The sequence below is a fragment of the Paramormyrops kingsleyae genome, chromosome 9, assembly GCF_048594095.1.
Source record: "Paramormyrops kingsleyae isolate MSU_618 chromosome 9, PKINGS_0.4, whole genome shotgun sequence".
NCBI classification, from domain to species: Eukaryota; Metazoa; Chordata; class Actinopteri; order Osteoglossiformes; family Mormyridae; genus Paramormyrops; species Paramormyrops kingsleyae.
In genome coordinates, this window is record NC_132805.1 from 35,834,411 (window position 1) to 35,846,807 (window position 12,397).

Below are 12,397 nucleotides of genomic sequence, written 5' to 3' on the forward strand. Positions count from 1 at the left end.
GGATTCCTTTATTTCTAGTTTCTAGTGTATGGAGGACTAAAAGAACCTTGTCCGTTGTCTTTTGTTACAGATGTGTGACTGTAGGTTTTCAGCGAAAGAGAGAGGAGGGGGGGGGAGGGAAGAGGAACTTCAAAGTCAGGGGAGTCGAATGAATTCAGTTATGGACACTCAGTTTAGCCGGGTGCAGTGATCTGCCGGAGATAGAAAGCTGTGGATGCAGTGAGCTCACAGGGAGGGGGAGATCCTGGGCCAGTGTCTGCCGAAACACCAACCTGTCAATGGAAAGCACCGCTAAAGGCCTCTAATGCCGCTCCGCCGGCTCATTAGCATTGCTGCTTAGTGTCTTCAGAGAGTCATCGAGAACATTAGGCGAGACACGCCGTTCTGAATCCTGCAGAGAGGCTCAGACACTGCGATCTTAAATTGATTCTGGGGGCCTTTTTTCAGGCTCAGCATTCCCCGGTTCTCCTTGCCGGACTTAAGAAATCTGCAAGGCGTCTACTAATCAGATTCTCAAGCCTCAATGACCTACTTGCCTGTTTTTACAGTATGCGAGTCATTAGTGGAGCTCATGCAGAATCAGGACCTGCTGCAGTTTGCCAGCCACGTGAATTGCTACTTCACTTAATAAACTTCATGACGCACACAGCAAGCTGAATGTCCTTCATATCCTTACGAGGTCGATGTGTCACAGCAGCTATAAGTGTTTGCCCAAAAATACAGGAAAACGACATGGTGCAACTGGCACAATGAGTCAGGGTCTTCAGATTGAACTGGCTGGTTTTCTATAGAGACAGTAATAAAACAAGTCCTGATTGTTTGCACTTAATATATTCATGCTTTAATCAAACACAGGAACACAAGACAAATGCTGTTCCCATGTATAAAGACATTTTTACACATCAAAAGAGGTTACAGAAGTCACAAATAAAATTAAATTTCCCAGCTGTCCATATATAACATTTCAAATAATCACCCCTCCCAGAAAACTGAACAAAAACTCAATATACAGAATGACTTCCCAGATGCAACCTGACCATCTGCCCAGATGATCGGTTTAAAACAAAAAGAACGTCCTGCACACAAATCCCTCCCACATCATGTCGCCTCAGCTGTCCGCCTCTGTACACAGTGCAAATCGCAGGGGGATCCTTACAATACAGACGCACGTATAAGCACAGTGTACACAGCGGGTGTGCACCACGGTCCAGTACAGTGCACATATGCATCACCGGGGTGGTCCACCTCAGACCCCAGCCCCCATGTGACGTAGCGAGCGAAGGCTCACCATGCAGCAGCCGCGGATCAGAACCCCGATGTTGTACACTGGCTCGGTGCTGGCCCGGTGCGTGCAGTACAGCCAGGCCACTGTGGGCAACATGGGCACTGCCAGGGCCGCCAGGTCCACCAGGAAGCTGCTGCTCCAATAGCGCTTGCTGACCAGCACCTCTGCGTCCGATAGCCCCTCGCCGGGGGACCCCGTGTCAGGTAGGCCTTCAGGTTTGCGATCAGCCGGGGGCAGGGGTGCCGGCTCGACAGGCTCGGGGATGAGAGTTACACTGGCTTCCCGGAGCTTCAACAGGTGGAGCAGGAGGGCCTGGAGGTCAGGTGGCCCAGGGATAGGATCCGTCTGCACCGCCTTCTCCACCGAGGCAGGAGATGGACCGGGTTCGGGGACAGGGTCACCCCTGTCTGCCGGTCCCTCCAACTCAAAAGCCAAATCCTCACTAGGAACTTGCTCGGGGGTATCAGCCCAATCGACCCCCTCGTCACTGATATGCAGACCGCTGTCGGTCATCTCACGAGCTTCCTGTGCTGCCAGCCCAGTCGCACTGGGTGCAAGTGCCTCCTGGGGACGGCCGCTCTGAGCCACCTCCATGCTCCGGAGCAGCTCCTCCAGCTTGCGGTTCTGGATGTTAATGTCAATGAAATACTTCTGGATGCCCTTGTCCTTCTCTACCAGGCTGCTCCTCATGGTCTCCACCACCTGCCGCAGCTGCCTGATCTCCTTGCGTGCCTCCTTCAGGGCCAGCTGGGCCTCCACACGGTGGCACTCCTCCTCAATCCAGTCCTCCTGCATCCGGCTGAGCTGGGCCCGCAATTCCTCCACCTCCATCTCCCTGAGAAGATGATGATTTGAAGGTTTGGCCTCATGGATTTTCCCTCCCGAGACACTAAGAATTTCACTCAAGATACAAAAATACTCCCTGCTAATAATGTGAAGGTAATGGAACAGACCTCTCGCGAAATCTTATCTCCGACTCCTTCAGCTGACTTCGCAGGTGCCTGATCATGACCTCCTTCTGTTGCAGGGGTGTCAGGTACTGCTCAGGGCTGGGGGGCTTAATGCCATGGTTGTCCCCACATGAGTGGTAGCGCCTCCTTACAATGTGATGAGAAGTGTTTTTAGTTGACATTACTTAGTTTCAAAACATTGTTCACAATTGGAAGCAGGACAATGAGTAATGGAATCATTTTATTTAACTCTAGGAATTAAACTGCAAGGACAAAAATCTGTAGCATTACTCGCAGCATCTTTTTACATCAAAGGAAACACCCTATATAACATAATCTGTACATAACTATTCTCACCTCTACATACTCAACTGTACTAATTGTACATACTGCACTTGCTACTCTCTGCACTTCTGATTAGATGCTAAACTGCATTTCATTGCCCTGTATTTATACGTGTGAAGACAAAGTTGAATCTAATCTAATCTATATTATCGCTCTACAAAATAATCTTGAAATTCACACAACGTACGCAAAAGGCAAACTTCACTTACACCTGCAATCATTACAAATATCAGTATTTCGGTAATTAACCTGAACTGATAAAAACTTCAAAAGACACACAAATGACTGAAGATACCACGACATTTTTTATTATTTCTCTTTTAAGTAACTGACTGATTTTTGTTATTCAGTCACAGACACATTGAAGGTGGAAACCTTTCAGCAGCCACACATCAACGGAACTAAAGCTGCGTGTTCACTGTAAGCCCTGATGTGTGGAAGCGAGGAGCATGACATTTATCCCTAAGCAAGTCAGCCGATGCCACACGGAATGCATCTCCGACTCCTCTCCAGGATTCGACCATGACGACAAAGCAGATGGAACCTTCCGGAGACCACAGGGAGAGATAAAAACAGCAACCGCGAGACCTCGGGCAGGTTGCTGCGTCACCGGGGCCATCTGGCCACAGCTGAGAGCCGCCTCACTCAGGAAGTGGGTCCACCAGCACCATGACTCTCTGCACAAACGAGGACCGAGGCCCAAAGTGGGCAAATTGGCCAGAAACACAAAGAACCGGCACCAGTTCAGGGGAGGAACTCAGTCTCTCTCTGCCCAGCACTAACTAACTAGTCTTCTATTTCAACTGGGGGGGAAAGTCAGTTGAAAGCAAGCAAACATCCCCCCCTTAGCAGTAGAGCCTCAACTGTGCTAATCCAATTTGGGGTGGAGGGGGGTGACGACACTTCTGTGCAAACCAGCCCCCCCTCCATGACCCACAAAAAGCTACACAGCAACAGGGGCTTCCACGGTATCCTGGCAACCCAGGATGCTGTATCATCGTCGGCAGACACAGGAAGGAGCGGAAGGTAAACCACGCAATCCTCCGAGGACACGCAGGATTAACGCACGGCTGGCATCCAGCTGCTCCCCTGAGGGACCCAACCTTCACAGGGACGGCGCTCAAGAGATGAGCAGACAGGCCACACCCCTCACCGGACACATTCCCTCCCTCGCTGTGCTACAGTGTATAATCACTCTCAGGAAGAGACCAAAGCCAAACCCCCCCTCCTGGGAACAGTGTTGTAACGACAGCCTCCTGGTTTCCACAGCCCTTCACACAAGGACCTCAGAAGAGGACAGAAATGCGATACAGTAATGGAGATGCCAAAGGAGGCCTGTCGAGCATAAAATATTCATGTCATCCATCATTTTCTCAGCGTTCGATTAGGGAGAAGGCCAATACTTTCTGCTACTCAAGGCGAAGCATCATTTAGATGAGACTACCAAAACAATTCCTGCTTGTTTGACCTTGAAAACAACACCCCCCATTTCCACAATCCCCAGTGTGTGTCACTACCACAGTAACCCAGGAGCCAAGCAGTACCAGGCAGAAGAGCTTGCGTCGCTGCTGCTGTTGGGGACGGGAGAGCGTGGCGCCGCCCTGCAGGGGGCATACAGCGCCAGGTCTGCCAATGGCTGCTTGGGCTCAGGCCCAGTTCTCCTGCATGGGGCAGCACGGCTGCAAAGACAGGCGGGTCAGACATCAGACGCAGGCTCAGTACCGGTCGGCGACCCAAGGCAGAGTTCTGAGTCTGAATTCGACGTCTCGGGGAACAGATCACAGCTCTCTGGCTGTTTTCCACCATCAAAGAGCATACAGTGAGCTCAACACGACACAGGACTGACCAACATTTGGCTAAGATCTCAAATGGTTATTTTTAATACTCGTAAAAGGTTGTATTTGCATCAGTCCTACTGCGCCACACCGCCTTACCTGTGAGAGAAGGTGGGCCTCTTCGCCGCAGGGCTGCTGGTAAATGACGGCCTCAGCTTGCCACTGCCAGAGGGGCCGAGGTCTGTGTCGGCACCTAAAGAAAGGCCCATCAGAGGGGACCATGGGGACAGAGACATGAGGCGGCGCTTCCCCTCCGTCCACCTCAGCCAACTGGCAGCGAACTCGCGCCCCACATCGCCCTCCTCGTCGGAAACCAGCTCGTCTAGGTTCATGGCCCTCTAAAGGGATCCCAGAGCAGTTTTATGGGAGAAAAGGAATCCCCGAAAGCGCCGGTGAACGCGCACCTCCAGGCTGGCCTTCCTGTGCTCTGAGTGCCTTTTCAGCCTGTGATCAAGGGGCCCGTTTGGAGAGACGTCTCCATGGCATCAAGTTACACACCAAACAAAAGGCATGACCCGTCTGATAGCCGCCTGGCCGCATTAGCGCCTGCTCTACACTGCTGCGGAAGGAGCTTTTAGCTTCCCGTCTTTAGAAAGCAGAGAAGCAAGACGGCGAATTTACTTCAAATAGACTTTCTGTCCCACACTGGTGCTGGATGCTACAGGCAGCACAGGTTGTCGGTACAGCACCAGTATCAGTAAGCGTGACAAAGTGAGATACTCCACGGGGATGCATAGCTGCAAGCAACAACGGTGCCATCTGTAGGAGGCCTTTTCACCAGCAATAAAAACCATGTCTGCAAAACTGACAGACTATTTATACCATCCGGACTATTAAACAGGAGCAAAACTAACAGGTATCTGTAAATGCAAAGCAGGCGGCAAGTACCTGAAGTGTCAATGAGACAGCAGGTAGATGCCTGCATTCAAACAGCACAGCACCCCCCCATGGAAACGGCATCTAAGCTGACCGGCGTGGCCCCCTCACCTGCGCTCAGGACAGGGGGGCGGCTCTCCGCCATCTCGTGCACACGGACCCTCTTTCGGTTCCTCTTCTTGCGCTCGTTGCCCGCGTGTGACCTCGGGGGGGCGCTACCCACTGAAGGGGACGTTAGCTGGCTGCTGGGGCATCCTGTGTCGTCTGAAAGACAGGCAAAGTTGGGCCATAAGGTCTACCCCCCCGCCTTCTCTCTCTCTCTCTCTCTCTCTCCTTTTTTTTTTTTTTACTGTAAACACCTGTTTTGTTAAGTATAATTCGCTACAACAGCCTATTTTACCGACAGCCTGTGTTCAAAATTAGTAATAAGTAACCTCGGGAATTTAAAAATGAAGCACTTTGAAGCGTTCGAGTGTATCAGATGTACCAAAGTCAATTCGGGTAGTTCAGCGGTTCAAATTCACACGAATAGCCGGAGATAGAACGGGAGAGGAGACATATACGGGTAAAAAGCCTTTTAAGAAGGGAGAGAGATGGCCGAGGGGACCACTGACCCCATAATACAATTACACAGGAGATGCAAACCTGAAAATGAGCTGTTGGTACCCTTATTGGGGTCGGAACTGTGGCCAGGTATCGGCGTCTCCTCCGGGGAGAACAAGTTGTTCTTCGGGCGGAAAGGCCGCAGCACCGGCCGGGGGATGCGGCTGCGGGGACTACCCTTCGCAGGGGAGTGGTTGCCCTGTTGTGAAAGCATTTTTACAATAAATAATATAAGCACTTGAAGGAAGTGACCGAAGCTTCAGACACGTTTGCCGCCGTCGAGCTAGTTGGGTAAATCGGTACTGACGTGGATTTCACTATTCAAATATAAGTACTGTTTACTTGTGGGTGTGTTCAACTTAAACAGATAATACCGCACTAACACGATCACAACAAAAATGCCTGTGATCCCCGCCAGCTACGCCGTCTGAGGAACAGCAGGATGTGCGGACGAAGCCCACCTCGTATTCTTGGGAAGAGCGCATCACAGCCGACGTACACCTGTAAGGAGAAGAGCGCAGACTCAGAAGGTCCCAGACACGCCCCGCCCCAAACACAATTACCCAGTGTGCCCCGCCCCCACTCGTAATTACGCAGCATTCTCCGCCCCCAAACATAATTACACGCCACGCCTCACCCCAAATATAAATACGCGCTATGCCTCGCCCCAAACATAATTACGCACCAAGGTCACACCCCTAAACATAATTACGCACCACGCCTCACCCCCAAACATAATTAGGCACCACGCCCCACCCCCAAACATAATTAAGCACCACGCCCCGCCCCCAAACAGAATTAGGCACCACGCCCGGCCCCCAACCCTCCTTCTGTACCCTGCCTCATTAGGTGAAGGCTGTTGCTTGTTATGCTCCCGAAGGTTTCGCGTGTAATCGGGAGACCGAAGCGTTGGATTAATCCCGATGTAATGACTAGGAGGATCTGCTAAATGCTTCCGATACGCCTCCGGTAAAGTGGAGCTTTAAAATTAGCTCTCCTTTACAGGTGGCGTTAAATCGATTTCATTTCATCATAAAACAGCCGTGATTTATTATCAACCGAACACCCCCCCCCCCCCCCCCCCGCCCCTAGCTCTAACATGTTATCGTATTTTCCTTTTGGATAGATAAGGGTGAGTGAAGCCGTAAAGAAAGATTTTATCTTCCCTAAACACGTTATCGTTTCATATACCGTCTCTGGGTGCGGGTCTCGTTTTAACTGCTACTGTTCTCAATAAATGTTACTCAGTTTGAGTTTTATAGTAATAAGCACGATTCACTTTACTGCAGATACACAAAAAGTAACCTTATTGCCTGGTACCGTGGGTTCTGAATCGTTAAATTGATCCATAGCTGCTGAATAAAATACACTTAAACGAACCTGGCGTTTTGGTACTGATCATCGTGTACTCAGGGTAGCACTGTGTACCAACCACAAGCAATCTGAAAAGAAGTTAAGTGTTTCCACCGATCGTTTCACTTTAGATATCCCAAGTGTGAGATATACCGCATTTTTATCATTTGTTCAGCCTAGATAGATGTAATACCTGTAAATTTGATGTTCAACAATTGTCTTTTATTGATACGTCAAGAATATTTGCCGTACAATTGATTTTATTCACAATCGGCAGCTGTGCAACGTGTAAAATTCTTTGCTGCATGCTGGAAGCGTAAACCTGGCTTTTACACAAGTCCTCCACAGCCTTGATGTGCTGCTGAAAGTCGTCTGATTTCACCCACACACAATTCCCCTGCTCACTCTGAGAGGACGCTCAAGGCAAATGTTTTATTCATCAACGGCAACTGGATGGTGTATTTCTCCACATTATGAACTGAAGTGTTTCTACACACAGTGCACATGAAAATCTAAAATTCTAACGGTGTAAATTGAAGGTGCCGGTGTGGGGGTGAAACGGGCTCTATTTTCGTGGGTTAAAATAATCATAGAATTGCACTCAGTTAAAAGAATTAGTCTGTATTTATATATTTGAGGGTTACTACATATTAGTGGACAAAATATAATTAAAATTGCTGTTATTTGACTTCAGTTTGCTTTTTGTTACTGTCTGATTGTGAGTATAATAATAGTCTACAGAGCCATCCGGCTTTGCCTAGCAACAGACTTGGCAACAGAGCAATATATTGCATAGCCAATACTCACTAGATAAGCCAATTACACAGCCAGACTTCCCTTTGTTTTTATGAAAGTGATACTTGTTAGAGTGATCCAGCGGTATGCTGCAGGCTAACACGGGTGTGCGGCACGTCCCAGAACGTCGTGCAGTGGCTGCCTTGCTTTGCTAGTTCGCGTGTCACTGCACGCTTTTACGGGTGCCGGTTAGTGGTGATGGCTGGATGGAACCCTCCCAGATCAAAGGGAGCCTCAGCCCCAGCTCCCCACATATGCCAGTTTCTGAACAAGGTCAACAAAGATTTCCCAAAGAACATTACAGGTGAATTTGAATCAAGTCATTAATGGCATCATAGAAAACAGTGATGCACTATTTTAAAATACAGCATTTTTGGAGGGAAACATAGAAATAGAAACATAACAGATGGTTAAAATAGTCTGCAGGTCCATCCCAGCCATATAAAAGTCAGAATAGGGTATATGAGTGTTCCGGTAAATATGAGGCATTGTGGGCTTACAAAGCCCCCACTCCAGAGCCACATTCAGCTCTCAGCACTTTATTCACCAGTAGAAGCACATTAGATCAAAAGCCGCCGATAGCTTCAACATCACAGGAGCCCTGTGTTTGTGCCTTTGAGAGAGATCTGCATGGCTGGCATGAACAGGTGCGACCTGTAGGGGGCTACAATGTTCCTGAAAGCTGCACATTCATTATGATTGGTCAAGGCAGAGCCTGCAGTGGTTGAGTCTTAGCTTTTTCTCAAGCAGGAGACTGTCCCACTGTCAGTCTGTATCAGGAGTCTGACTGATGCATATACGGCGCTCAGTACAACCCCTTTGAAAAGTAAGATTTTAATCAATATCTCAAGGAACACAAGAACAATTTCCAAAATTTTGGTAAGACTGAGTTTTATAGAACATTTGCTTAACTAATGAACATGAAAGTAAGCTTAATAATATAACTTAGATTACAAAATCTTCAGTTTTACTCAAATCAGGTGACGCAAAAATGAATACACCCCACAACAAAAACTACTACATCTAGTATTTTGTATGACCCCCATGATTTTTAAGGACAGAACCAAGTCTTCTAGGCATGGAATGAACAAGTTGGTGACATATTACAACATCTATCTTTTTCCAGTCTTCAAGAATAACTTCTTTTAGAGCCTGGATGCTGGATGGAGAGTGACGCTCTTCAGAATTCCCCATAGACGTCCAATTGGGTTCATATCAGGAGACATACTTGGCCACTGAATCACTTTCACACTGTTCTTCTTCAGAAATGCAACAGTGGCCTTAGCTGTGTGTTTTGGATCATTGTCATGTCAGAAAAGTGCACGATGACCAAGGGCATGGAGTGATGGTAGCATCTTCTCTTTCAATATAGAGCAGTACCTCTGCGAATTCATGACACCATCAATGAAATGCAGCTCCCAGACCCCAGCAGCACTCATGCAGCCCCGCATAAGGACCCTGCCGCCACCATGTTCACTGTAGGCACCTTCAATCTTCTTTGAACTCCTCACTATACAGTTTTGAAGCCATCAGTTCCAGAAACATTTACCTTGGTCTCGTCACTCCAGAGTATAGAGTCTCAGTAGTCTTCATCTTTTTCAGCATGGGCCCTGGGAAGTTCTAGACGGGCTTTTTGTGTGTGGGCTTTAGGAGAGGCTTCCTTCGTGGGCGATAACCATGCATGCCATTCCTCCCCAAATTTACCTTTGCTGCTAAGACTTTCAGTGGGGTGTACTCATTTTGGCAATATGGTCTTGAATGAATCAGGACATTTGTGTGAGCAAATTAACAAATCTTGTTTGCAATCAATGGCCCACACCTGTGGGAGTACTTTGTAGTATAGTATCCCAACTTTGTAGTATAGTATCCCATAGAAAATGTTGATTCTGAAAGGAAACTAAAGGTTTCCTGACGAGTCTGTTGGGGTGTTACTCATTTATGCTGAGCACTGTATTTACTGAGAAGACACTTCGGTCTTTAGTAACGCAGGATTGAGAAAGCAGCGTGAGTTTAGGGGCCTTTACTCAGGGGGCCAACGTGAAACCAGTCTGTAAACTTCCTGCGAACTGATGACATTCCGATCACAAGCATGGCGTCCGTATCCGCTGTGCCACACTGCCCCCGTTGTCCTCAACTTCAACTGTTCATATCCAGTTTTAATTGCATGACAGCTGTGTATTGATATTTTTAATCAAGTTTGCCAATTTTGACTTTTCAAATAATTACATTTTGATTACCCTTTAAAATTCACTAGGCCTCTCGTCAGCGTTAGTGACACCATAGTATATTTCATCACCAATTGAACAACATACGTTTTTAATACCAGGGAAGTGAAGGATGTATGGACGGTTATGTAACCCCATCTGTCTTCATTCAAGCTCAGAACCAAACCCTCTGCAGGACGATGTTCAACAAACGCACAGCACGTGCGCGTGTGCCACAGGGAATGAAAGATCTGGTTCAGCACTAACAGTGAAGTACATGTACACCCGGGCGTGAAGTTCACAAGGAAAGATCGCTACACCAACTGATAAATAACCTAAGCGAACAGCGTTATTATCGTGATTAAAAAATATTTATAAGTGACATCTCTGGAGTCCCGCTTTGTCATGCTGGGATGTTGATTTGGAGCGCAGGCATAAATCGGGAACCGTTATCAGGAACAGTAATCGCTTATCACTCCCACGGAACGCCCCTCAGTAAGTCATATTATTGTAAACATCAGAAGCGTATTTTCAAGCCGTGAAATAAATATTTTCACGTTTGATTTGATCGTTTTTTTTTTTTACTATACGATGACAATATACAGGTGAAAACAGCAGAGCAGGTAAAGGCAGAATGCCAACGGTTATTATAGCCTACGTACGCAGACCATAAACAATAATGAAGAAGATCCCTGAAACTTGCCTTCGTCTTGTTACGCTGTGGATAAATATGATAGCACTGTAATAGTTTGCTACTCTGTATCGTATAACACCTCTTAAACGTTTGAGATGCGAGGTGATTTCAAAGGCAGACACTTGGAGATCCGTAAGCTATCGGCCTTTTGTTGTTGCTGATGCTTCTCCCAAGGGCCACAGGTACCCGCGGCTTTCAAACGCCGCCACACACATTGATAAAACCGAAAGAGAAAACAACCCAAAACACACGACTATTGCGACGCATCTACGGGGCGATCAATGTATGACGCGCTTCTTTTCACACACAGATTGTATCCAATGTATGCGATACACTTATTATCATTGATATTTTTTCTTAATATCGGTATTAAGCTATTTACCATAATTGTCGTATTCCCCACCCCCGCCCCCAGTTCCTGCTACACCCTAAACACGCCCGAATATTTTAAAGCCCCAGACTTGCCTTCCTGTTTGTTGTAAATTCCCGTTTAACGGTGTTTTCCAGTCCACTGGATCCAATTTTTAAAGTGCAGTCACACTTTAATGACTTTTTTGGATGCGTAGTGCACGGTAGGAGCGATGCTGACGAATCCGAGTCTGGAAGCTTCTCGTCTGTGCTGCGATGCCCTTGGTACAGCAAGCAAAAAAAATGTGCTGGGATGGGATCGGACGAGAAAGGGCTGCTCATCGCATCCCAGCGACCGTCAATGTGACTCATGTAATCAGTGCGTTATATAACCTCGGCGTTTAACTGTTCCCGCACCGTAGCTAAGTTGAAGCATCACGCAGTATTTTGTGAGCAGACACTGTACCGTATTTTACTGGACCTGCAATTGTAAAGTAGTAAAACCATCGTTCTCATTTTCTCCCCTAAATCTATTTCATGCACTTCTATTGATGATAAATATTTATAATAGGCTACGCTGCGCCAGCTAGTCAGTAATGGCGCAGGTGACTTTGTGTCAAATGAACAACAAAGTGCTGTAAACATAGGCAACTATAGGCAGTGCCTGGTCCAGATTATAATCACTAAGGGCGCATCTGAAATTAGTGCTGGAGCACGATCCCCGCAATCATGTCGCAGTCATTGACTTCCACATCAGGCTGCATATTATTAATTTCAGGGTGCTACGTACCCTTGTAAACTCGAATCTGACTGCAGCCCAGGTGTTTAAGCGCGAACGACCGTCAAAATAAAGACGTTACGATGGCCTTCATCACTGTCTTTAAACACAATCACACGGTGTTTATTTTGTGGCAGCCAGTGATTTTATTGATAATAAACACGAAAGCTGAAATGCAACACGGTATTCAAATATTCAAAATCCGTGTATGGATACATGCTCAAATGATTCCTGTACCTTTAATTGGGCGAAACAATATTCCGTAGATTTCTTGTTAATCTTCCACCTGTATGACTATTTTCTGTCCGAATGCAAGTTTAGTAATATGTTA

At 47.3% G+C, this 12,397-nt stretch overlaps 1 protein-coding gene across 2 annotated transcripts; it reads right to left on the bottom strand.

The window, feature by feature from the left end:
• Window positions 1-815: 815 nt before the first annotated feature.
• On the bottom strand, window positions 816-11,667 carry LOC111843024 (syntabulin-like). Of its 2 annotated transcripts, XM_023810342.2 has the most exons (8): window positions 11,406-11,667; window positions 6,356-6,395; window positions 5,937-6,093; window positions 5,403-5,555; window positions 4,515-4,608; window positions 4,125-4,259; window positions 2,239-2,382; window positions 816-2,120 (listed from the first exon to the last, which is right to left on the bottom strand). In XM_023810342.2, exons 2-8 carry the CDS (start codon window positions 6,377-6,379, stop codon window positions 1,247-1,249), a joined length of 1,581 nt encoding a protein of 526 aa, XP_023666110.2. In that variant the 5' UTR covers window positions 6,380-6,395; window positions 11,406-11,667; the 3' UTR covers window positions 816-1,246. The 2 variants fall into 2 exon arrangements, with proteins under 2 accessions (XP_023666110.2, XP_023666037.2); XM_023810269.2 differs by lacking the exon at window positions 11,406-11,667 and having other exon boundaries at window positions 6,356-6,630.
• Between the last annotated feature and the right edge of the window lie 730 nt (window positions 11,668-12,397).